Source organism: Ambystoma mexicanum, chromosome 6p (genome assembly GCF_040938575.1).
Source record: "Ambystoma mexicanum isolate Mex_15411 chromosome 6p, UKY_AmexF1_1, whole genome shotgun sequence".
Classification (NCBI taxonomy): domain Eukaryota; kingdom Metazoa; phylum Chordata; class Amphibia; order Caudata; family Ambystomatidae; genus Ambystoma; species Ambystoma mexicanum.
The window spans coordinates 1,277,897,451-1,277,924,637 of record NC_090935.1 but is presented as its reverse complement, the minus strand read 5'-3'; the positions used below and the strand labels follow the sequence as shown (position 1 = coordinate 1,277,924,637).

The 27,187-nt window shown below is 43.3% G+C and overlaps 1 protein-coding gene across 22 annotated transcripts in view; it reads left to right on the top strand.

The window, feature by feature from the left end:
- The window catches only part of PTPRD (protein tyrosine phosphatase receptor type D), a 4,803,934-nt gene that overhangs the window by 4,662,947 nt on the left and 113,800 nt on the right, over nucleotides 1-27,187 (top strand). For all 22 annotated transcript variants that reach the window (XM_069625937.1, XM_069625939.1, XM_069625938.1 and 19 more), the window contains 2 exons: nucleotides 21,944-22,063; nucleotides 23,119-23,273. In XM_069625937.1, the coding sequence (XP_069482038.1) occupies nucleotides 21,944-22,063; nucleotides 23,119-23,273 (275 nt within the window). The remainder of the gene's footprint in view (nucleotides 1-21,943; nucleotides 22,064-23,118; nucleotides 23,274-27,187) is intronic.

The window sequence follows — 27,187 nt, the reverse complement described above, 5'->3', positions numbered from 1 at the left end:
CCATATTTCTGAGGCTTGAAATGACCTCATGGCGCAGTCCCTCCTTCTGTACGTGACCCTACTTCTGTTGTCACTCGGTCACCACTCCACCTCAATGCTTCCTTGCTGCCAGTTGGGCCCTTTGTGGTGAGGAAACGCAGGACCATTATGGTGAATGATGTCCTCCTCCTGCTGTTCATGCACATTGAGTCGATGTTGCTTCTAGAGGACCACAACATGTGGCTCCTGCTATTCCCACCTGTGTGTAGCTTTCATTTCTCATCTGGAGTGTTCAAGTACCAATCCTATTATGCCCATGAAAAGTTTAAGGGGTTATCGTGGAGGTCAGGGAAAGGGGCAGCATGAGACGGAACGGGTTTATAACTATGGGGATGGGCATTCCTCTGATTATGGCAAGGGACATGGCTTAAATATAGGGGAGGCATATTCCCCTGACACTGGCTGGGGAGGGGAGCATCTGACGATTCCACACAGTACATATACCTCTCAGCCCAGGACATTGGTCCAAGGGCCCTGGTTGGCTGCCATTGTTCAGAGTCCGCAGATGCCTCCTTTGTTCTTTGCACCAGTGCAGGACACTGGACTCTTCACATAGTGGAAACAGCTTTTTGTCCTGACCCCAGTTCTCGCAGTGCTTTCAAAGTTTGAGATTTGGCCGGTTCCTGCTGAAAGCACTGCCAGGCCTCCTTGACTGCTCTGATCAGTCTGGCAAATAGTAAAAACGAACTCTTTTGTTTTCCCTTAATGATACCGTGGCATGTTATGAATGGTCCTATTATGGAACAGTCCAGCACCTAAAACACAGGCCGCTATTTTCAAAGAACACGGGTCTAAATTGGTGGATGCTCTTGTAAACTGTGGGAGCTCGTGTACCCAGGAAGAAATGGACTACGTCATGCCCAGCCTATAGTTCTTTTTTTCACATTATCTGCTGCATCATACATACCTAAACTGCAGTGGAAGCCATTTGTATTCCCGAAAGTTTCTTTCACTGCAGTGGCTGTTATATTCCCAGTGCTGTTTCAGATCTATCCATCAATACCCTCTTGGCTGTATTGCTTATGTCGAACCATTGCTGTGCCAATTGTAGCTACGAGGCCATGTTAAATGTGTCAAAGTTTGGCATCCACTGATGACCACCATCTTAAGTGTTAGCAGTGTCTACTCTCGTTTCCCTAAACAAACAAATTCAAAAGTCAATCCGTTTTCTCAAATGTCTCGGCTCCAACAAATACAGAGACACTGACCGAGACATAAAACAATAGCAGCAACACGCAGGGAGCAACAAAACAGGGGCAGGACGCAAGGGATGGCCTTAATGTGACCCCCAAGCCGACCCCACATTACCAACGAGCCCCAGAGCCCACCACCACGTGTACCCGGCAAACCCCAATACGAATCTGTGACCCTTTCTGCTGTGCTCGACCCTCGCTCACCTGTACTTTTGCTTATTTCCGACTGGAACCGAAACCTGCTGGCGCTGGAAAACCCGGAACACCGACCTCGAACTTCTCCACTGGAACCACGGCCACGACTGCAAACAACACAGGACAGCAACAATAATGGGAGCCGGCGGAGAAGAGGGCTGTAATCTCGTACCGAGCCCTTTTTATAGGGTCTCCGGCTATGGCGCGCTTCCCTTGCGTCGCTCAGCTGATGGGGTCACCCACCCCCAATCTGGGCAGTAACATGCGTGGCCCCACCCCCCGCCTGATTCCGTTTAACGACGTGCCCAATGAGGGCTTCGGCACTAAGGGTGGCACCCGCCAAGAAGCCCTTCTTTGAATGGCGCGGGAGCCCGTCGTTTCTTGAGCCGGATCTGCAAACACGGATACTCACATATATAAACGGTCTCACAGGTCCAAGTCAGTGCTGCGTCCGATAGCATCTCCCCCAGAGCTGAGCTCAAATAAATACGGTATAGATAACCTACTTCTTGGGGCAACAACGTCTAAAAAGAACATTTGCAAAAGGAGTCTTCTCTTCTTTGTCATGATGGTCTGAATCCTGCTGGTGCTTGTGAAAGGTATTTTCAAATGCAGCCACAGCTTGTCTGAATGGTGAACTAGATGACACCACACATATAGCCATAGCGCCCAAAGCTTGTTTTGGTTCATTTTGAATATGAATGAATAACCCACTAAGACTAGGAAGACAATGGGCTTCGTTACGAGTTGGGCGCAAAGGGATACCGGGCACCGGTAAGGACACTGGTGCCGGTAATTCCTTGCACCCTATTCCGAGTTCCCTTAGCGGGTCCCTTCCTTAACGCCTGGTTTTACCTGGCGTTAAGGATGTGACCCGTTAAGGGACTTTAGAGCTAATAACGGTACCGCAATTTGCGATACCGTTATTAGCGCCTTCCCCTTTCCCATTGAGCCCTATGGTGGCTCAAATGGGAATGGGGAATGGCTTTTTCAATGGGGACTTACCAACCCCGCAAAGGTTGGAATAGACCGGTAAGTCCCCATTGAATGAGGGCGGACTCAGTACCGGTATTGGAGGTAGTCATGGCGCTAATAGCGCTAATAGCGCCATGACTACCTCCAACCTCGTAATGAGGCCCAATGTAATGCTAAGGACGGGACCACCAGCGTCCTTAGCTCAATGCGTGGAATCCTAACGGCATGACAGTTCATGTTTTACCCCATTCATTAATGAACTCACCCAGCATTATAGAGGGGTACACTTTTAGCTGTAAAGTGGTTAAACCCCACACGAGGGATGTTTACTAAACCCTCCTGAAGTTCTGTAGGGAAAAGTTGGGATATACACACACCATGAATTCTGATAAGAAGTCCCGTCTACCTGTGTGAAATATGTACATGTATACAGCACGTATGCACTCAAATCCCCTTTACATCTGTACATCTTTTACACGTGAATAAAATGCGTAAATGTTTAAAATCGCTCAGAACCTTTTGTGAAGGCTCCTGTGGCCCATGGGACAGATCACAAAGGCTCAGAGAGGCGTGAGTTATGTTCACTTGTATTTCCTGCTGTGACATAGGCGAATTTTGCCAGTGCAAATGACCCATCTAAAAAAGGTGAGAGTGGCTTAGGAAGCACGATCGCGTTGTGTGAATTTTGCTCCGTGTGCGTATGTGATATCCTAGGCAATTGGCTCCTTGATTTACTTGGACTCGTCTGCATTTGGATGACTTTATGAAAAACCGCTGTTTTACAGCAACCTAAATTCCACATCCCCTGTAAAGGCTGCAGACATGACTCATGTTTACTAGCCCGGTGCTCCAGATCCCTCTCCTGGGTCGGTCAGCATGGACTGCTAAAGACAGCCTTGGCACTTCTCCCCGCTATGACCGAGCTGCGAGCAACCATGTCTCGATCAGCTTTCACACGCGTCCGAATGCCTGCAGAGTTCCCCCTTCCTGCGTGTGTGCAGAGTGTCACTCAATTCCACCTCTGCTCGCGCCTGATAAAGTGCGCCGCAGTCTGAAATGGCCAAGACATTTGCCTTGGCTATTCTCACATGGCGAGCTTTCAGAAGATCGAGGTTGGGCAAATAAAATCACGGTTATTTCAAGCTGGTAGCGAAAGTGCTGCTTCGTAATGAGCCTCAAACAAAAACTTGAAGATGAGGTTTTGTGCGTGAAAAATGCTGCCGTAGACCTCGTTCATTTCCACATGATGATGGTGAAATCAGACACATGCGTCTACCATCTGTCCATTTCGTCTGATGGCGCCCATCCCATAGTAATGAAATACGTCACTATGTGTTTGTAATCCTGCTCCTGGCGTCCCTCCGAGTTCATGTCCCATACATTTGTTCTCTTTTCGGTTTCCTGTGTCCTGCCACTCATCATATTGAAGTTTCTACCTTCTAAAAGCTCCCTATTCCGCATCCACTTACCCCCCCGCCCCCCACCTTGCTGTAAAGTGAGGGAGGCACTATCAGTTATTGATGACTACTGTGGTTTCTGTTCTTTCTTCCAGATATGTTCGATAAAGCGGGTGTAACTAATTCACTGAGCAAAGATTTTGCACAAGTAGTTTACCACATATGTGTTGACCTTAGGTAGCTGGAATTTAAAAACACAGACTCAGAAGTGCATAGATGCCTGGGAGCAGGGTGAGAGGGTGCACGCGGATCTCCTGCTCTGGCAGGGTAAAGCTGGCAGCTCTACCCCTCTCTCCCAGAAGCATTCCCGAAGCTTGAATATGCATTGGCACACAATATTAATGCGGGTCGAGCGCTGGCGGGCATCGAACATCATCAGGTCCTCACCCCTCCACTTGCTTGTGAGCTGGGAATGCAGTTTGACTGTAAGCTGAAATCTATTTCCATCCCCCGTTTGTAGGTGGACAATTTGATGCTCTCATGCTTTGCTCCAAATGTTTGTTTGGACATCTTTAAGGCAGGCAGAGGTCCAAGCAAGACCCCTGTCTGACCTCCCCTACTGTTCCTAGCCTATCCTAGACCAGACCAGGCTCAGGATAGCAAAGTGACAGAGGACTCACAATTATGAGTGCCCTCATTTAAGAATCAGGGATGTGCTCCTTTGCCATACCCAAAAAGGTGCAACACCGGTCTAGACTAATATACATTGCACACATACAACACAAATTGTAGCAGTGTTGACCACGTTCCCCTTTGACAAATGCTCCATACACAAATTGTATCTTTTATTCCAAACTTTCTCACTGTGTTTACTCACGAAAAAATAACTCTTTTATGAATCTCTGTTTTCACACATACTAAACATTTTCAGTTCTCTAGCAAACGTTTGGCGCCTTCTGATTTTTTTGCACTGCACACAAACTCATTTCCCTAACTTGACCTACATTTTCATCACTCACTTTGGTCACTCAGTTGCATGCTTACAAATTGCCGGATTCAGGAAAGCATTGCCGGATTCAGGAAAGCAAAGTATTAAAGGGCTTGAAGAAGGATAGAAAAAATTGTGCACACAATATTTGTTCTTCCTAAAATGCCATTCTCCCGCATGAGGATTGTTTCTAGCGTGGCAGGTTTATGTGAAGCCATGGACTTGTTCAGTTAATGGTGTCGGTATCGAGAGGACACTCATGTCCTCCAATCTGCAGTCTATTAAACAACCTTGCCACCTCTTTGCGAATTCATAGTTTTCCATATCTGCTTTCCCCTCATTTAGCTTGGCTGTATTTCTATAAAGACTACCTTCTCAATCTATGCAAGCAAGTCATGCTTTTTCCCTGTGCGGCCGCTCCCCTTTGAAGATCCTTTCTTTCTGAGGACTACTGCACATGGAGTACCTCATTGATCACAAACATTTATTATGTACATTGCAAATGATCATGCTGTGCTTCTCCTATGTGGTCTAACATACTGAGTCTGCTTTTTGTGAGATTGATTTCGTACAATGTTGTTGAAGAGAGCAGCACACCGTAGGGTACCCAGACCTCGCCTTCTTCTTTTTTACTCCCAATGACATTTCATCAATTTGCGAATTGCTCGATCTCATTATTGAAGAGAGATGCTGGGTTTTGATGCATGCACAGGCATTAAGCCAGACAGAAAACGTGTCCCACTGCAAATCCCAGAACTGCACTATAATTACACATATTCTTGTTGCATGAAAAGAATCAAGGCTCAACATCTTAATACTGTTCTGTCCATTTTGTCCTGGGATATCAGAAGACTAATGGATGTTCATGGGTTTAAAGTTCAATGCTGTTTAAAAGGAAATAGCGAAATGCTGCATCTCCTCCGATTACCTCAAAACAGCATAGTAAATAACATGGAAAGTACATACATTCCACAGGTGCCCCTAAAAAGTGGAAAACTGTCACATCAGTATTGGACGTGGTATTTCTCATCAATTTCTTGATCACATGAAGTCTCCACCGAAGACACTAGATTGGAGCACTGCAACCTACTCACTTAGCTGTTTGCAAACATAAGTCAGACTTACGCATGGAAAGGTTGTAGCATGATATGTTTTTAAATATGTGTAATTCATAAAATATGGTATGTGTCTAAAATCTAATCTTAAGATTGATCGAAATGTGCACAATTCATGCTCGCAAAGCCTAATTTATGTGCACCACTTTGAATGATGATGTAAGATAAAGACCATGAGCTAAACATGTGCCAGTTGGGACTTGCAGAACCATAATGTGGTGACCAACTGGTCTGCAAACCTGTAACAAGGGGCCTGCATCAGTTCCAAGAGAAGGAACTAGAAACTGGATATCCCTGCATTTGATGTGTGCACTTCTAACCCGATGGTCAGACAAAAACACTTGCATGCTTGCGAGCGAACCAGACCTGCAGTGGATCTGGGAACATCATCAGTCAAACAAGAGAAACAAAATGGCCGACACAGCATTTACTGATTCAATCAGTGGGGCACTGGCCTGGAGAGGTAGAGGAAAATGTTGAAGAACCATTAGAAATGGCCTAGGCACCCTGTGAAAACAGAAAAAATAATATGAGGCCGGGAAGCCCAAAAAGGAAACACACCAACACAGGTTACAAAGAACATAAAAGTGCTTTATTTAAAAGCTACAACAGTTACCAAAGTCAATTGACAAACGGATAGCTATTCGGCTCTCAGAGTAACATAACGAACTTCAACGAGAGTTCAATGCGTTAGTGAGAGAGACCGTACATTGGAATACTTGGGTCTTTTTATACTGTTTGTCCAGCCATTGGCCAACCCTCTCGTGGGTTAACCATTCTAGGAGTCGGGCCTATGGGTTCCTTGCCAGGTCAATCCTTTAATATATGCATTTCTGATTAGTTTCACTGATATAGTTGTACATTTACACATAGGTCAACAGTAGGACAAGGTCTCAGTTCACGACCCCGACAAGTGGCCTGCAGGCATATTAATTATTCATGTGTACGGAGGTCACAACGGCCAGAATCTTACTCAGAATGTCATTCGGCCTCCATTTTGATGTTCAGGGTGACTTCCATATAACAAGAGAACCTAAAATGGCGGCTTAATCCAAGATGGCGACTTACATTACTTTCTCTAAGGTCAAGACCTTGCCGTGGAGTTTGTTCGCATATGATGTTTAGAAAACTTGGCGTAGGCCAATACACAATTGTTGCGATAGGAGGCATAACATTGTTTCAATTCCGACAACCCTTAAAATCTAAGTTGGGATTTGGGCCAATGATGCACAACAACAAAACCACAGAGACTTGCAAGGAGTTGTTGTTGGCCGAACTTGTAAGAAGTACACTAGGAGCCACAGATGGAGACCAAGAGCCAGTGAAACAAGCAATTGCCGCTGAAGGTGTTGAGAGAATGAGGGGAACGCTCCCATGTGATGCGAAAGTTCTTGAACCAAAAAGTGCTGAACAGGCGAGTCAAGTCCATTCCATATAAGGTGCCTAGAATCTGAGGAAATAATTTTCTGTATGAAGAGTTTAGCAGGGGAGAGGAACACTTATCATACGAGGAGATAAGAAGCCACGAGGAGCACTTGCCACCTGTGATTTCGAATTAACAAAACACGCATTTGCCATGTGAGCTGCTGGAAAGGCGAGAGGAACACTTCCCATGTCTGGTGCCCATTTGCAGAGATGGGCATTTTCCACATAAGATGCTCAATAGTTGAGGTCAATCTTGATACATGAGTAATTGAGAAGCTAAGACAATCACTTGTCAAGAGTGGTGTCAGAGAATCTTGAGCTGCATTTTATATAAGAAGTTCTAAATGAATGTCCAAGACCCTTCCCTGAGGTTAGTGTTTAGAAAACCTGAAGAACATTTGGCTTATGACGTGTTACAAACAGTGCTGAAGTAATTAGACTTAACAATATATGTTTTTTTCTAGCAGTAGTGGACTGACCTGGTATAGACGATTTCCAAGACTCACATTAATATGGAATATATATGTGGTGAAAGCACAGGCCTGTAAGGAATGGCACTTTTTGCGAGTGAATATATGTGATAGGAGTAGATAGCACTTGTTAAATCCACATGTGATCTAACTTGAGATCACTTTTAAGAAGCAATACAAATCTCTCCTTGATGAAAGTTGTAGCTCAAAACAGGTGTTGGCAATGTATGGCTAAGTGTTGAGATATATCAATGAGACTTAAATCAAGTTAGCCAGGACCGGTCAGTCTATGAGTTAGATGTGTGCAACTATACATTGTTATTGTTTGACAAAACAGCTTAATAGTATTCTTTTATTCACGTTGGAGGTATGCACAAGTTATTTTTGAAGGTCACATGCAAACTATCCTGTTGATGAGACTATTTTGTGGTCACTACACATTTTTAACAAGTGCAGCAAACCCCAACAAAAACCGTTTTGGTCTAGTTCAAAGGGTCTTCGACACTCAACTGTTCTAGAAAGAACCAAGGAGCATTGCCAAGAGAAACTTTGCTGCCAGGTTTGGAAAAAGAAAGGCTTTTGTAAGAAACCAAGAAATAGAAAATCCCAGTACCAATGTTTTGCTAACTATGAGACACAGGTAAAATTGATATTGATTACGTTTCAAAGCCCGGGGAGCAGTCCTAAAGGCACAATAATTACACACTATTTCACAAGTAGAATCCGAAGAGAGGGCAACGTGGTGATAATAGTAGAAATGAAAACTCCTGAAGATGTGCCCTAGATAATAATGACTTTGGAAATCGAAAAAGGAGGGCAGTTATCTGCAAGAGAACTTGACATTTGTTCCTAAAATGATAAATACATGAAGATATAGCTATAAGTTTGGTCTATGTTCCATAATTTCCAAACACTCTGACATAATTGCTAAAGTGGGTTTTTCCTGGTGCGAGTGACAACAAAGTGCCTTATGAAAGGCATTGAAAACTATTGCCTGCACCCAAACAGGATGAAATGCCAGAAGGTTTTCCAATTCACAAAACATGAGCAAGTAACGTTCGGCTCTGTTCCTTGTATGTAAAGTTCTCTGATGCAGGAGTGCAGAGTTTTGCCTAGTTTAGAAGTAACAAGGTCATGCTTAATTTTTTTCATTTTCCCAAAAAGTTGACAACTTCACTGCCAAGGACTTATGTCAGGCCCTGTGGCTTTTGATAACCAGATACATTTCCATAAACAATTCTGAAAACATATAGGGGCCGATTCATGGAACAAATGTGCGCCGAAAGTGGTGGCGCAAGCTTCCGCACACGCACTTTGTGTGCCACTTCTGCGCTTGATTCATTGAATTACCCCCATAATTGGTTATCCTAATTTGAAGTAAGTGCACTAGATTCATCAACCATGCACAATTTAAGGCTAGGCAAAGGTGTAAAATTAAGAATTTTTAGAATATACTCAATTATTTATTTACGTTTCACAATCTGAGACTTTTTATTTTTTTTTAGAATTACTTAATCAGCTGAATCCAAAATACCTGTTTAGTCATTTCCAGTTCTTCTAAATGTGTCATCACTTTGGATGGCACCACAACAATGGCTTCTACAAATGCCATCTCACATTCCTAGGACTGTTATGAAAGAGTAGGACAGTGCTGAATTGAAGGACTGCAGCAAAGGAGGACTATGCAAAGGAGAAGGACTATGACGAAGAATAATGACACAGCCGAAGGTTCGTGGTGAAGGAGGACTGTGATAAAAAATAAGTACTATGACAACGGAGGGCTGTGAAGAATGTGAATCATTGTGATGGGGTGGAAGGATTGTTACAAACAAAGAAGTATGATGAAGGAGATGGTCTGTGTTAAAGGAGTATGCCAAAAATGTGATGAAGGACTATGGTGAAGAGGAAAGTCTGTCATGAGTGTCTGTGGTAAAGTAAAAACACTGTGACAAAGGAGAATGACTGTGATGTAAGAGAAGAACCGCGAGGAAGGCATATGGGGATGGAGAATGATTGTTACAAAAAAGACTGTGAACAGAAAGACTGTGACCAATGAGATTTCACTGTAATTACAGAGAAGGATTATCACGAAAGAGAAGGATTGGCATGAAAGATAACTACTCTGGTGAAAGACTGATGAAGAAGGAATGTGTGCAAAGGAATGTGGCTAATGGCTGTGATGACAAATGACTGTAATGAAGGATAAGTACTGCAGCAAAGAAGAACTGCGGTGAAGGACTCTGTTGAATGAGGACTGTGATGAATCTGGACAATTAACCAAAGAGAAGGAATGAAAGAAAGAAGGAAGGATTGTGACAAAAGAAGGACTGTGATGAATGTGTCTGTGATGAAGGAGATGACTCTGATGAAGGAGGACTGTAATGAAGAAATGTAGAAAAAGAAGACTTTGACAAAGGGCCAGGTTCTTATGAACGAAGACTGTGATTAGGCAATCTGAGAAAGAGTACTGTTATGAAGAAGATCTGCGATGAAGAAGGACTGCAATGAGGGAAAGAACTGTGATGAGGGAGAATGCCTGACATGGGACTGTGATGAATGAGAAGGGCTATGATGAATGTAAAGGACTTTGAGGAATGAATGAGGACAGCAAAGGGCAATTCTTAAGGACTGTGACAAAGAAGAAATGTGACAAAAGACTGCAATGATGAAGTAGACCCAAGAAGAGGGACAAAGAGTCTGACAAAGGAGAACTGTGAGGAGAACTATGATGAAGAAGGACAGTGATATTAAGGAGAAGTTGTGTAATTAAGCAATAATTCCACTTTCTGTGGGCTTCACTGGCCAGCAATTGCACAGGACCTCAACTAGGGGCCCCTGTGTCGATTCCAGGCCGGTGAAGTCCACAGAATGTGGCATTATTGCTATTAGCACCCGAGGTAAACCCTCTTGGTGCTAATAGCAATAGAAAACAAAATACATCCACTCTGCTCGTTTTGCAGCAGTGGCTGGGGAGAGTGAGGGTTGACATAGAAATGGAAGGCAGGACTCCGCTCGGAGCCCCTCTTGCATTTCCATGGCTTCAATAGGAAGTCGGGCAGAGGAGCTCTTAAGAGGTACGGAGATTGATAGATTTTGAATGGGGGTGTGGATGGGCAGGATTTGGGGGCAGGAGTCATGGGAGGAGGGAAAACAGCAATGACAATTGCGGTGACCACTCAGGTAGCTCCAAATCCGCGCTTGCATCGGTAGACTCAGCCCGGGTTTGGACGTACTTGATTGGCTGCTGCACCGGCCGAGGGTGCTAATGAAGGAGAAAGACTGCATTGAAGGACTGTGTTGAAGACATAGAAGAAAAAGGGTCTGGGGGACAGCCTGCCACGACTGAGGGACCAGCAATGGAGCGACCATAGTAGGGGTGTTCCCACAGATAGGCCAATATACAAGTGGATAATATAAGTGGCCAGATTATCTACAACGTTCGGCAGAAATGATAAAGAGGAGGTCTGTCCAAAGAATAAAAGACACCCTGAATGCACAACTGTAATGAGTGGGTTTGTACTCATATCCCATTCCAGTCCTGATGAGGGCCAAAGCAGCATTTAGCCTTACTTTATGTCTAACGAGAACCAGCAGAAACACACGTTGACAGACATCTAAAGAAATTGACACAATTTTGTTATTAAATAGTGGTGTTGGTAATTAGTAGATAAACCTCAATTTGTTATAATCCCGGGCAGTAGCGCGGGAGGGAGTATTGAAACTCAGCGAATGTGGTGTGTAAGGGAATGAATGTGTGTATTCAGGTTCATGAAAAGTGGTGCATAGTAATATGTTGTTGTCCATATTAGGAAATATTTGTAAGCTAAATTAATAAAACACATTTGTAATAAAAGTGTACAATAGTAGTGTGGTAAAATCAAGGGACACATCATTAATTCTTGGAAGAACATTCCTGTCTGATACTATGGGTCTCGATCATTGTTAAAAATATGCTGTGTTGAAGAAGGAATGTGATGAAAGAATATGGTGAAGTAGGACTCTGATGCAGAAGTACTGTGACGAAGGGGAAGGAATGGTGCAATTTTGAAATACGGACAAAGGGCTATGATGAAGGGGGAAATATCTGGTATCAAGGAAAAGGACCAGGAAGAAAAAGAAGGACTGTGATGATGGACTATGTTGGACAAGGATCTTGTAAAAGCAGTAGTTCAAGGACTACGGACTAAAAGAAAAAATAGGTGGGATCCGTTTTCCCATATGGGCTGATAGGAGGGTCCAACGTCATTGGAGTAACAGGCAAATTCATCCAATCAGGTGTGCCTGACGCTGTCTTTTAAGAATCAGTCACAATAGAATGAATGTTCTGCGGAAAGGAAACAGCAACAGCAAGCCAAACTGGTATGTAGCAGTACACAATCTGAAAATCCCATATACGTCTTAATTCATTGGCAAAGTTCGGTTTGCAATTTTCACCCTAGACTACCAATGTGTTGTTTGTTCAGTGTTAACAATAGTTGCCTTCCTGAAGCCAAAAGGAGGGTAACATGATAACGCTGATGGGAGATACATGTGCTTCCTTCATCACAGTCGTTTCAGTTGTAGATACATTTGAATAAGGAATGTTACACTGTAAAAGAATAAAACAATATAAGAATGTAAAAGATATTTTAAATCGTGGCCATGTAACACAAGTAAAGATGATCAATTTCAAAATCCATTGTATTATCGCCATCATATGGGTCCACTACTATTAACACGGAGAACAATGCACATGTTCGCTCAATGTTCTATTCCAATGTTATTATACATGAATAGAGTTTTGATACAGAGATGAGAGGATATTTCTCAATGTTTGTAAGATATGTCTAAATCGGGAACACTACCATGGTCTTACCGACTAGTGATGCACTTCATACATATGCATCCCTGACACGTACAGCAGACAAAATAAAATCCACAGCGTTGTCCAATCCCTGCGACTACAGGCCTAAAATGCTGTTACATTTCCAGAATCTTCATTTGCGATTTTAATGGTCCTTCTGGATCAAGCCAGGCTTGAAGGAATGTGAGAGAAGGACACCAGGCTGCATTCTGATTGAGACCAACAAAACACCTGAGGTACCAGTGGGATATTTAGTCATTATGAATGGGATATGTGGCAAATGTAATCATAAACTACATGTAAAGAATATATTGCTGCATACTGAGACAGGTTTGGAGGGGGATTCCAATGGAGGGCTTCTATACTGAAACAAATTGAAAGGTACCATTTGAACTTGCTTGAATTAATTCTAATAATGAGGACTATCACTTCAAGAAATCCTATTATTAATAATCAATTATTCATACCCGCACAGACATTTTTCCCTGAATATACAACTCCTCAACAATTCCACTGATTCATTCTGTGAAGATCGGGATCACTTATCAGGGTGGACTTGTTGAGCCACGGCATCACTCAGTCGCTTTTAGAGTTCATCACAGAACTGCAGGAATGTTTGTATAATTATGTCAAATTACCCCATGTGACTCATGCTCCACATTAACCTCTTAGCATCCGATGCTTCTCATTAATATTCCTAATTCGTCATTCTTGTGACATGTTCCCTAGTGCCCGCTTCAATTGTTTGTCACTCAGTTTATCAAACTCCACTTCAAATGCTCCACATTCTGGACCCTAACTCTGGGTGGTTAACATTTACATTTACAACCCCCTCATTGTTCTTCATTCAACAACTATTTTCTTAAAATTCAGGTGTTTGACACCATGTGTTCCACATTAATCCACATCCTCCCCTAAAACACTACTTTCATGGTCTTTCCTCAACTTTCTCCTTCAAATTTCCCCACAATCGCTGTCATCTAATCCAAATGCCTATTAGTCGTGCTACATACCATTCAGAGGTTCTTCATTCCATGTTGGCATCCCTCCTCTACAAATATCCTTCAATCCTATGCTTTTTACCTACTGTTTTTATCAGATTGTCGATTCTTGTCTAGAAGTGTGCCGTTTGAATAGCCTTGTTCATCAATATGTCCTCTACCATTTCATACTTGTTCAACTAAAATCCTATTCAGTGCACACCTCCAGAATGTTCCACTGTAACCATTTTCCACTGAAGCACGTTTCCTGTTTAACCTGCCTCCATTCCAAATGTAATCTATTTTTCAAATGTTTCCCTTTCACTGCCTCCCTTTACCAAATATGAATCCCTCACCTCATTTACAACCAAGAATTTTCAATTATTAAATTGTGCAAAATATTTCTCATTGAACCCATCTTATCCCTAGGGCTCCTTATTGACAGCCGCTTCTCTGCAGTTGATCCCCATTGGCATTTTTTTAAAAATCTACATTACATTTACCAGTTCCCACTAAAATTTTCCTTCACTCGCCCCCAAAGGTTTTTGATGCATGTCCACTCACATCCAAACATACCTCATTGGTAAACGTTTCCTCCAAATGTTCTTCATTGACCCTGCCCCCTTTGATATTCTCCAATCACCTCCCATTAACCTATTCACAATTCAATCATCACTCCACCCCAGAGCTCCCCATGGGTCTCAAATGTTGATGGTTCAGTCCACTGCGAAGCGGCAGTGGGGGTGCACGTGCTCCTTCCCTAGAAAGAGCCAGGCTGCATGACAGGCTAGAATGGAGGCTAGGAATGGCCATTCTGTGGCCGTGCTTCTTCACAATCTTCTCTCTCTGCTCTCCTTTGCATCACCTGCATAGCAGCATAGCACTCATTCGCTCATTAAATGAGCGCAATACACATTAAATCCCTAATTACCCCTAGCCAATGGATGAGGGGAGTGCTTCATGCCAGGCACCAGAACCATTTCTAAAAACACCAAGGAATCCTAGGCCCTGTTACTTCTGGCCTGAAAATAGTATTCCTGTACCCTGTCTAAGAACCTTCCATGGGCGGCCTTCATGTAACCCAGAATCAAGCCTTCTTAAGCTCCTCTTTTAGCGCCTTGATGGCCAAGGGCTGCAGTGCGCTCTACAAATCAAAAATAAATAAATAATGCAAAACTATGCGATCACAATTTTCCACTTGCACTATTTCGTGTTTGTAATATGAACCTCTGGGGCTTTAGCTTCCCAGGTGTTTTCAGAAAGTGACCTTATTTTACTTTCAGGAACACGGTTGTGATGTCAGATGGGAAACCGGGTTCAAAGTGCGCTCCGGTGATCATGCCTAGGTCATCATCGACTTGATGCTATGGCCGAGCTTCACATGTTGCTATGGAACAAAAAAGCAGAATCAAACCCTCACTCAAATAGCCTTTCAGTTACAGCACTCATGAGACAGAATTTCCCTACAAGGGAAATTGTATTAACCTACTTTGGAACCATTTTTTTTCAGTGCACCCCTCTTGAACTCATGATGAGGTGCAAACGTCGCCAGCATTCCTCTGTCACCTCTTAAAGCTTTCCATTTTAAAACATTGCTGGCTCTTGATGCGCCCCAGCTGAAAAAGCAAAAGCGAGCGCACTTAAAGATGTTATTTACTGCTTGACAAAGTTGCAGTGTAAGAGCAGGAAATCAGAAAAGTCTAAAAGCTTCTCAGGGCAGGCAGTCCAAGGTAGACACGTTCCAGGGCATACAAATAAAGGCGATAAGCAACTGTGCATCTATTCTGCACACGTAATGCTGTCAGTCTTAGGGGCAGACTTTGAGAGCAAAGTTATCCAAGACACTGACAAACGTAAGCTGTTTGACTAGATCCAAGCTTGGCGATTAAATGCACGTGTGTAATTCCCATAGTCCCACTTGTACCTATACTTACATATTCAATCGATCGATCTGACTAATGGAGCATTTCTAAAGGCAGAAACTTTGCAGAAATGTCTAGATTAAACCGGGCTGGCCTCTAAACTGGATTTCACCCAGCAATTGTGCAAAGCAAAATGCTGTACTTTTGGCAACTCCATCCCTGTTTCAAAATGGTGGGAGGGATTCGCCCGTTCTGCAGGTGGCCTCTGCGGAGCAAAGCAAAGTCGTATTGATCATGTGAAATGTACTTCGTTTCTCGTTTTTGGGCCGAATAGGGGCAACGCAAGGCATGAAGGCTCATGTTCAAGAGGTTTGCAGTGCATAGGCTGTATAAACAGACACAACACTTCCTTTGTCCCATAGAACGTACCTGTTTAAACTGAGAGGCACACAAGGACAATCTAAAAGCTTATGTAGTATTTTGGGCATCTGAGCACAGAATCGTCAACCTAACGTCTGCCCTAAAGCCACAAAAACTTTGTTAAATATATTTATTTATTTCATTTGTTGGGCATTTGTACATCAAGGAAATTGTGGTTCAAAGCACCCACAGGGCAAAGGGAAGGGAACAAGGGAAACAGAGACAATGGGAAATGTGAAATACAAAGAAGAAGTGGTCCTACTAGGCCTTGTGAACATTTGGATCGTGCATGTGTAGAGAGAGAGAAGAGTAGGGGAAGTGGGGAAGTGCTAGACGATCCACAGAGGGGAGAAGGGCCAGGGAGACAGTTGCAAGGCAACAGGTAAGTGCCAGGCAGTGACCACTAGATGGCAGAGGGGTCACCAGCCCATACAGCAAGTGTAGGCCTGTGAGGCAGCAATGCGGAAAAGGGGGGTGGATGCTGCGGACGATCAGACAGAAAGCCACAACCCAGAAGGACACATAAGGGCCCACATAAGGCCCCATGCCACCAATCACAGCTACTGTGGGATTTAGCACGGGAGGGAGCAAGGGAAGGAGGAGGAGAAGAGGAGAGTCTTGAGGTGTTTGCGGAATTTGGGGAGATCTAGATCAGGTGAGAGAAAAAGGGGGAGGCTGTTCCAGAGGAGGGAGCCAGCTGAGGAGAGAGAACTGCTGCCCTCTCTCTGCTTAGAGAAGTGCTTGACACGCAGAGAGTTGGAGCCGGAAGATCAGTGGGATCTGGAGGGAGAGTATTTGGTGAGGTCAATTTACAGATAGCCTGGCCCCCGGCCCCAGACAGGCTAATGGATGATGCAGAGGGATTTAAATTTGATCCTTGCAGCAACCGGTAGCCAGTGGAGAAATGTATCCTGTGCTCACGTGTGCCATTGATGAAGAGCAACAACCTAATTCATTTGTTTGCCCCCCCACCACCAAAATGTGTAATCCTAAGGGAGCTGCTAGACTACACATCCCCGCTGCATGAGGCTACAAGTCACTCCTCGCCTGTGTTGGCCTTCTTGGTCTTCATCAGTGAGGTGCAACCTCATTTTCTATTCACAGCTAACAAGAATTCTGCATCTGGGCACACTCTGTCTACGTCTGAGGATTCAGCATGAATCCAAACCTTTGATGAAAAGGTGTTCATTAATGCATCTAAACCTCAAGGCACCTTTTATCATGGTTACCTCAGCCATGCTGTTGCAGAAGGGGACCCGACTTACACACATCAGTCCAACTACACCTCGAAAAGAAGAAGTCTGGCCCTTAGTTGCATCCCCGTTGCAGGAGACAACCGGCGGACGTAGACATACTGGTCCTCATCGGAGAATTGTAAATTGGGGTTCTGTGCATAGTAAGACATGGTTTTGCATCTGAATACGCCCACTGTTCATTGAAAGTTGCAAAAGAAAATACATGTTTGAAATAATTAAGCTCGTTCAGCTTTCAAAATCACTGGAACTTAAATGGGACTCCCTTCGCTACCTTTATTAGCATGTGTAGTGTGTGGGGGGCATGGCCTTTAACACATCAACCCAATTCCGCAACAAATGGAGCCGTTTGCCTTAAACAGCTAATACAAATACTACTCTCAGCTATGTTGCACCCCCTCTGAAGTTCCCCTAGTGCTGTGCTCCCCCCAGGCATCTAAGCTCCTCTGCTAACCTTGCATCCTACTTGCAATGTGCTGCGTGCGTCCCCTTTGCACAGTGCTCAGCGGCTTTCCAGCCATGTTTGCACTTTATGAATTCCGTTCCTACAAATACTCCAAGCAAAACACAGCAAAGATCAAGAAGTGGAGATCAGCACCATGGGCACTATTAGCGAGTTGTAGCTCGAGCCCATTGGCACAGTGAGCAATAGGTGAATATCACTTTTAAACCACTGGGAACATGAAAAGACAACACTTTCCATGTATGGTTGCAGAAGGAGACAAACTATCAATCCAGCTGGGTTCCAAAGTACAAATCTTGCCCAAATGTTTGGGTTGCATCCCTTGTGCATGAAACACCAAGGAACCCTAGGAGCATATCGATCCTTTTGGTCCATTAAATCCAGCAGAAAATAGTGCGAAAATTGGACAGCTGCACTCTGCTTAGGGAGACCCAACCGAAAAGAGATCATAATTATAAATGGTTATTTATAACGCGCTTAATACCCAGAGAATTCAAAGCGCAGAGATCGAACCTGTGTTGCTCTGCGTCGTCTTGCTTCCAAAGCGAGCGCTTTGCCCCTGAGCTATCCTCCCGAGACCTCCCAAGATCATGTGACTGAAGTACTTGAAATGGATCATCTAACCGAGCCTCACTGCCCAGGCTCAGTGAAGCCCAAGCAGCCCTTGGGTTGCTTGTTGCTTTCTGGGCAGGGGGTCATTGGGTAACAAGTTGGGAAAAGCCTTGACCTTTTGAGACAGTCTTGAATTGAAGTGAAGGCAAAGGCATGCTCAAACTAATGCAAAATGCTGTCATTTAGAGGAAACGACTCAAACATTCCATTCAAAATGTTTAGCTCTCTTTACTCCATTTGATGGTGCATCATTTGATCTAGAAGACAAAGGTGTATTAATGAACCTCTGAGGAGATGCACATTTCCTCCAAACTACTGCGTAGAAGTGTGTATCGGTAGGCTTTGTCACTAGAAACGTAATGTGTGTCACGCTGACGTGTACTGGGTAATGTTGATGGTAAGGGAGTATTACTGAGGTTCGTGAATATGTCCTGTCATATATGTTCAGAGCATTCGTTGTGCGTCCATGTCATAGGGAATTATTAATAGACAAGAGGGCAAACTCTACAAAGTTAACAGGATACTACCCTTAGTAGATTATGTTCACACAATAGATGGGCAATATACATCTGTGTTATTAGCAGCCAAATAAGAACCAAGGGAGGTCCAGTCGGCACAAGCCAAACAACTGTGGTGAGGACTATAATTGTAGTCCTTACCACAGTTGTTTGGATTGTGCCGACTGGACCTCCCTTGGTTCTTATTTGGCTGCTAATAACACAGATGTATATTGCCCATCTATTGTGTGAACATGCCACAGGAAAGGCTTCAAGTGTCAGCTTGCCACTCTTTATTCTTGGCTGGGTATTGCATGCATGGATCCAGACATTCAGAGGAAGTTATTTATGAAGCACTGTGCTCTTGTAATATAAATAGATATTTTAATTAACTGTACCCGTAGGTCATGTCCCTGGGTACTGTCTGTTTTGACTATTCCCTCACCTTCCCATAATTGGAGAGCCAGAGACAAAATCACATATCCAAACATGCTTTATCTATGTTTGTTTTGCAATAGTTAATTTGGTCACTCCGCCAAAGCAGAGGGGATTATTTCTTGAGCCGGCAGTTTTTTTCGTAAAGGAATTAAGAGGGAAAGACTGTCACCTACTGACATCCGTATAGATGCCAAACAGTGATAAATGATGCATTCCATTTTACTGGAAATGATCCATTTTCTCTATAAAATAATGAACACTGTATTGCATGGAGTCCACATAGTCTATGGCAAAGGCGTGGGAACTCCCCCCAAAGAGTCGCACAGAGTTTCGTGCAAACACTCAGTGAGTGATACGTGAAATTTCTCAGGTAATCATGGGAGGTGTGAACCAGCCCTGATGCCTGCAGCGTTTTCAATCCCTGGGTGAGCTTCTACTCCCCCGATGAACCTTCAGGGGGGTTCTAAAAGAAGGTGAGGCTTGAACCACCACACATTCTTGTTTTGTACGAGCTGTACCCCTAGTCCCTGGTCTTTGCAGTTGAGTGATTTTACTAGCTCACAGCTTGCCCATTAATGACTAACATGAAGCCTTCCTGTGTGGAGGACACCGAGTGTGACAGTGCGTTACATGTGCTTTGGCTCAGTGCCAGAGATGATTGCAGTTGTGCATAATGTTTGCCAAAGTAGACATTCCAACCCCCATTTCATTGTTCACTACATGTGGACAATGCCAATTCAGAATGTTCTGATGTACAATGTCACACATTGTTATACATTTATGTGGGCAACATTTGTCAGAACAGTCAGTCTTGATATTATGTTGCACTGAATGGTGAATATGTTTTTTGTAAAGACCGCAGACTTAGTAAATGTGTTTATCTGAAATGTGTGTAATGTATGTATAGTAGATCCCAGAACCCCTGTTATTTGGAACTGTTTATTAGTTGAACTACGTAAGTGATTTTACGAGAAAATATTATTTTAGTTGTGTCCTTCTTTGCTTTTTATGCCCGCCAAATTCTTGGTAGATTCCCTGCCCAGTGTTGAAGAACACAAGCAAACTCTGAACCAGAGTTTCCTGGTGGGGTTTTCCATACCATGCAGAGCATCTGTGCCCTACTCACTGGCATCAGCATTTTGTTTCCTGCTCAGAGGCTGGACGCCTCTGCATTATTCTCACTTTTCCTACGACGGGTAAAAGCAGGCATAGCCACACACATCCACTGCCAATGGTAATCACCATCTCTGTAATGGCAACGGCCATTGCAGAATGCCCACAAAGGGAGGTCATTAGTCATACAGCACATGGAGCGGTTATCTATCAATCTATCTCTCTCTCTCTCTCTCTCTCTCTCTCTCTCTCTCTCTCTCTCTCTCTGTCTGTCTGTCTGTCTATCTATCTATCTATCTATCTGTCTGTCTGTCTGTCTGTCTGTCTGTCTGTCTGTCTATCTATCTATCTATCTATCTATCTATCTATCTACCTATCTACCTATCTATCTATCTATCTATCTATCTATCTATCTCTCTCTCTATCTATCTATCTATCTATCTATCTATCTATCTATCTATCTATCTATCTGTCTGTCTGTCTGTCTGTCTGTCTGTCTGTCTGTCTGTCTGTCTATCTATCTATCTACTTATCCATCCATCTGTCTGTCTGTCTATCTATCTATCTATCTATCTATCTATCTATCTATCTATCTATCTATCTATCTATCTATCTATCATGTTCTTATATAGCTCAATACACCCATGGCCCTCAAGGCGCTCACAAGACAGATACAACAAAAAATAGAGAGCAGATATCAGGAGGGGAAGTCTATACCAGAAAGTGAAGAAAAGGGCCTAGCCCAAGTCGAACAGGTATGTTTTTAATTGTTTCTTGAACTGAGTGGTAGACTCACAGCCCTTGAGAGCAGACAGAAGCTGATTCCAGAGATCTGGGGCCCAGGCATGAAACCCGGAGCCACCAATCCTCTTCAGCAGAATTCATGGTTGCTTTAGGAGAATATCTTTGCTAGAGCGGTGAGTTCGCAGAAAGGGAACTCTAGAAATTCTAGCTGACAAGTAGTTTGGGACTTTGCCTGGTAAACAATTATGAACCGACATGGCACCTTTAGGTCTGATTCTTTGATTGACGGGCAACCAGTGTGGTCTTCTACGGGCCCCAGTGACATGAGTACGTCGACCAAGGTTGCAGACGGCCTGAACTGCTGATGGTCACAGCAACCTTGTGACTACCCCAACTGGCATACCTTTCAGCACTACATAGTCTAAATGGCAAGAATCTAGAGAAATGGGCGGCCATAAGCACCATGGCCTGCTGACACCCCATCAGTCAGATTCCATTGCCTATGCAGAATAACGTCCTTTTGGTGTCCTACTGCCTAGTGTACTGGTGGTGTTTGTGTCTTATGCTTACGTGAATGGTGCTTCTCTTTTCTGATTTATTTTGATAACTGGACTGTCAATGTTCAAAATGCTGGCACATGAGATGGCGGGCAAGCACGCCTTCAGTGAGGCAAGGATACCACACAAAACATCTCAAAAGGCCCTTTTTCAACTAATCATCTCAATTTATGTTGGCGAGAGTTTCTGCCTTTTGAACCAGAATACATTCAATGATGTATCTGAATATTAGAGAAAGATTTTAAGGGCGAGCTCGCTAATCAATGAACTGACCATTTTCTTTTAATCATATTCATGTTGCATTCTGTGGCCATTTCAAACTCCTGAACATGCGTGCAAATACTATGTTTCTTGTTTTTTGCAGGTGAAATGCGATCAGTACTGGCCCAGCCGAGGTACTGAAACCTACGGTCTAATTCAAGTCACTCTTCTGGACACCGTGGAGCTAGCAACGTATTGCGTTCGAACATTTGCACTTTATAAGGTATTGGTTGCTTCCTTCTTTTTTATGATGTAGGAATGTGTGCTCTGCGCAGTCTATTTAAAACATGACTTGCCTTTGGATCTTATTGGTAACATTTCCGAAGGGATGACCTCTTTCTCAAAGAATCATCCTCTATGCACAAGCCTCTGTCTAAATAAAGCGGTTCGACAAGGTTTCAAAATTCACATTGCCCCTAAAAACCTATAATGCCAATGAAGGTTATATCTTACTTGGTAAGTGTATTAATTAACCACATTCGAAAACAGCATCTCTGTATTGATTCGGGGATTATGGCTGTCAATCAAATGTAAAGGTGGTTTTGAGGTTGAGGTTCTTTAAGAACCAAGACGTTGCCCCTATTTTCCATTGCTTGTGTCTTTTTACGGCACAACGTCCATTCATCCCTCGTATTTTTTCACAACACTTTTTGGCTGAAAATGTTTTGCTGAAAAAAAAACATCTAAAAATGTGGTGGGGGCATATAAGGGGTAGGGCGGGGTGGTGTATAGGGAGTATATAATAGGGGAGTGGTGATTGGGGCCCCCTAATAAAAAAAAGAATTCTGTGATTTGTTTCGGCAAAACATTTTCAGCAAAAAGTGTAGCGAAAAAGAAAAACAGGCGAAGAAGGAACATAGAATCATTTTTACATGGTATGTTACATGGCATTGCTGTATACATCAGGTGTGTCATCAGGTATGTCATTTTTATGACAAGACAATTGCTATTGTCAACAAAATAAGTCATCACATAAACACTAGTTTCTTTATGAGCTCATCCATCATGGGCTATGGTGGCAAGTAACTATGGTGTATGCTTGCCATAAAAAGACCACAGTCGCAGCATGATATTGTCACAACATGTGTTGTCACATTCATTTTCTATCTGTCGGTCATCTGACCATCAAGGTAGTGTTCACCTTGTTATTGAATTGCAACATTAGACTTTATTTGGCAAGGTTTTTCCTGATGCTGTGCAACTGAGGTCAGATTTGCTAATTTCACTTGTATCTCTTTCGAGCCTGCGCGCGCTAATGCTTAGGTTATTGTTTGGCAGAATGGTTCCAGTGAGAAGAGAGAGGTGAGGCAATTCCAGTTCACGGCCTGGCCTGACCATGGTGTCCCGGAGCACCCAACGCCCTTCCTAGCATTCCTAAGAAGGGTCAAGACCTGCAACCCTTCTGATGCAGGTCCAATGGTTGTCCATTGCAGGTATGAAATGTACTTATTTCCTATTCACACATCATTACAAGAAGCACACTCAATTGCATTACTCACATTTGAACTTTGTTGAGTGTAGCACTTAAGGCATTTCTCAAATGCAAAACTGAAGCTAAAATAACTTTGAAGAAGCAAGGCACAGCTGAAACTCCAGAATGCTTTCTCCTGGTCTATGCTTATCAAAGATGTGCAAAGGACTATGCCAGTCCTCGGGTGAGCGATCTGCGTGGTTATTTTATATAGCTATTATTATTGTTTATCAGAGAATGTAAATACCACAAAAGTGCGCCATCAAGTTAGTCTGCACACACAGGCAGGCACATAAGGCAGATTGTTGAGAAGTTTCATAGTTGAGCAATCATTCTTAGTGGATTTGTGTAAGGCTACTTTAATGGTTTTTAATGTACAGTCACATGACCTTGCTCTATGAAAACATCCCCCAGCAAACATTTTACAGCGATCAACAAATCATATATAGTACTATGTCATTGAACTGTGTTATCCTTAAAAGGTGCACTAATTCCAATACCTAGATCTGAGGCGTTCTTTATCTTAGTTTTACCCATCGGATGGTCTACACAATTTGAAAAAATGTGGTATGTTATGAGTGGCTTTCCAAAATATAATGTTGAACACAGACGACTATGTATAATCACCCTAAAAGAGATCTATCAAGCAGGTAGCTCGTGCTACGGTGCAGCAACTAAATTGTTATGTCAGTTTAGGAATTGATGCTGGTGTCGCACTTGCCAACTTTCCCAGTCCACGCCAATTAGCGTGATCAGGTGATTGCTTGACTTCTGATCTATCGAAGTATCAGTGATAAAAATCAAAACCACTTGGAAGGTTAAACTACTCCGCAGTAGCGCTCCTTCCCCGGTGTCCAACATAATGTGGCGTTTGGTTGGGAGTTAGACAATAGCGATCTTAGCTGGGATAAGAGGTACCAAACAAGCATAGCTTGAGGAATTCAACCAGTTTAAGCCACTAAAAGGTATCATCTGAGCAAATGCAAAATGCTTCTTGCAGAAAACATTTGATAGGTCAACCTAGTTATGAGTTATGAAGCCTGCGATCTTACGTTAAAAGTAAACTGGAATGGGGTTATGATCTTTTTTAGGTAAACATGACAAACTTTGACAAGTATAGCTGCAATGTAGCTTTGGTCCAGTTTCATCCCAAATGCATTTGGGTTAAAGATTATGCATTACCACGGGCGAGAGAGGCTGTCAGTGTGGCAAGGATATCATGTGTTTTGTTAACTTAATTCTCCTTTTCAAATGAATAACACAGTTGTTTTGAACACGGTTGAAGCCTGTATGAAGTAAAGGAGTAATTTTTTTTTGCATAGACCAAAATATATAGAATATTTCAGGCTTATGTGGGCACAGTTTGAGCAAAACTTGTGTTAGGCTCTAGACATCCATGACAAAATGGATGTAAACAGTGGAGGGACCTCGTAAAAAAAGAAAATGAAAATGTAAAATAAAAGGTTTTAAATTAATTAAATGGATAAATATACATGCAGTTCTAGGTGATCTTATCAATTTTTTTGTCGAATTTGATTTTTTCGATTTTGTTCTTTATATACATTTGGATGCAAATATATGCGGGGGGAGTCCAACCGCACACCCCCAACCCCGATCACCCTACCTTTATTGTGATGATTACACAACCCCCACGTACATTTGTGGTAAAATTCGAGCCCAGAAATTCATCCAACTCTCTGCTGGTTAGACCCTTCTCCAAGCAGAGAGTGGGAGGTAGATCAATTTCCTCGCCAGGAACCTCCCTCTGGAATGGCCTCCCTGCCCCACCTCAGACTTGAGCCATTTCTTCTAAAGGTCCAGAAACATCTTAAGACTTTTCGCCTCCTCCTTCCTTCTCCCCCTCTCATGCTAATTTCCCTCTTGCACTGCGACTGGCGCCTGGTCACTTATGAGTCTTACAGGGGCCAGGCCCTCCTGGACCAGTGCCCCAGCATCCCTAACAGCACTTGCCCTCGGGTACCCTTCCTGGACTAGCCTGATTCTGGTCCACCCCATCGATCGCACTTTTCCCTTTCTAACCTCCCCTGAACCTGCCCTTCATGGCTCAGATCAGTACGTTCTCAACCCCCTTGGCCCCCCACTCCTGCACTTCACCCCCTCCTCACTACTCCCTTCCCAGCCCTGCCCCTACTTCCATCCTCCCCTGCACTTTTTATCTCTGCACTTGAACAGTAAGAATGTCACAAGGCCTAGTACAACCGTTACTGTTGATTTTTCCCTTTGTCCCCCGACCCATTTCTTTGCATTGTGGCGCCTGCAAACACTTGTGTATAGGTGCCATACAAATGTCCAATCAATAAAATAAAATTAAAAAAAACCCTTCAGAACCCTTTAGTGTGAAAGGTGGCGTGCCGCATGCTAGACTACTCCAGCTTACAACTAGTCTATGATTAGTTTACTATTCTTACCAAACACAATGGTACTCTGACGAAAGAAGTCCTAGGTCTCAAACCTGTGACAGTAGATTGCATATAGATCTGTGATGCAAGATCCAAAGTCTCTGGGCTATTGTACCAGTCTTACATGGGCTCTGAAGTGTTACCAAAGGTATCTGCATTTCTGTACATTACAAAAATCACACTTGTTGTAGATCTCGTCAACACCCACAGGTCTCCAGATCATGGTAGTCACTCGAAGTAGTGATTGATGATTCAGTGAAGGGTTCTTCAATTTACAAATATCCAGGTCAATGAAATCATCTGCATTTACTACGCCGCTGAGCTTCCCATCAAACTTTAGAGAGCTTTATTGGGTAATACAAGGAGCCTCGGCCCTCTTACATCTTTGTCTTTTTTGCCCAAACATACTGATGCGAAGGGTCTAACGCCATGGAAAAAAAAAAACAAGGCAGTGATTGGTGAGCAAGATTAGTATCTCAAAGTGAGAGAAATGAAGGTTACAATTGTGTTGGCTATTAAACACAGGCCGGCGGCCCTCATGTTGGGACTCAGCCAATGAGTATTTCCGTACTTCATCCTGTCTCGATGAGCACAGTCACGGACACGCAATCCCCTCAACCAACAAGACTGAGGCGCATGTTGGTAACCAGAGGACACAATGACCATTTTAGTTCTGCAATGAAATTCTAGCCACGGCTCTGCTCTTTCGTTTTTGGCTTAAAGTAAATCCTGGAAACAAAGTCCTTGCTGGTTCTAAATCCACCGAGGAGTGGGTGGAGGGGGCAGGGGGGGTCACATAAAAACAGCGGATGAGATGATGTAGCGTGTCCACAGGTTTTCATCCGCTGATGGCAAACCATGTAACATGAGTATCGATTCCGTGTCAAATCTGAGCAGCTGCTTAAAGTTTTTCTTTTTTGTTTTTATTTCGCTATTACGTTGTATTTTGTGCAAACTCTATACAGGGATCAGAAAACCAACAGCCCCAGACACATAAAAGCCAGAGGCACGTAGCAAGGACACAAACAGTCCCATAATAGGGTTTAGTCTGTGCTCAAAACACAGGCTGAAAATAGAGGATCTTAACAAGTGGAAATTATACCAAAAGTATCATTAAAATAATCCTGCTATGGAGTGGTGCAAGTCATCATTAACCTTGGGCTGTTTTGCATTTGGAGATATATGTCATCAGCGATCTCAATGATTTGTTTTACCCGCAAGTGTTTAGTTAATTGCCTAATTGTCGTTGCGCCTATGTTGCCTCCATAATATACCCTGCACGGCAAGGGAAATCTGACTGCTTGCAGCTGGGTCTGGTAAAAGAGCTGTTAAGTTTATTGGAGCCAGCAGCTGTCCGTAATGAATTCTGAATTAGAATGACTGGCGAAGTAAAGAATTCAGCCATCTGCAGGAAATGTAAAAATATTTTTATAACCTAATAGCAGAGATCTGGAGG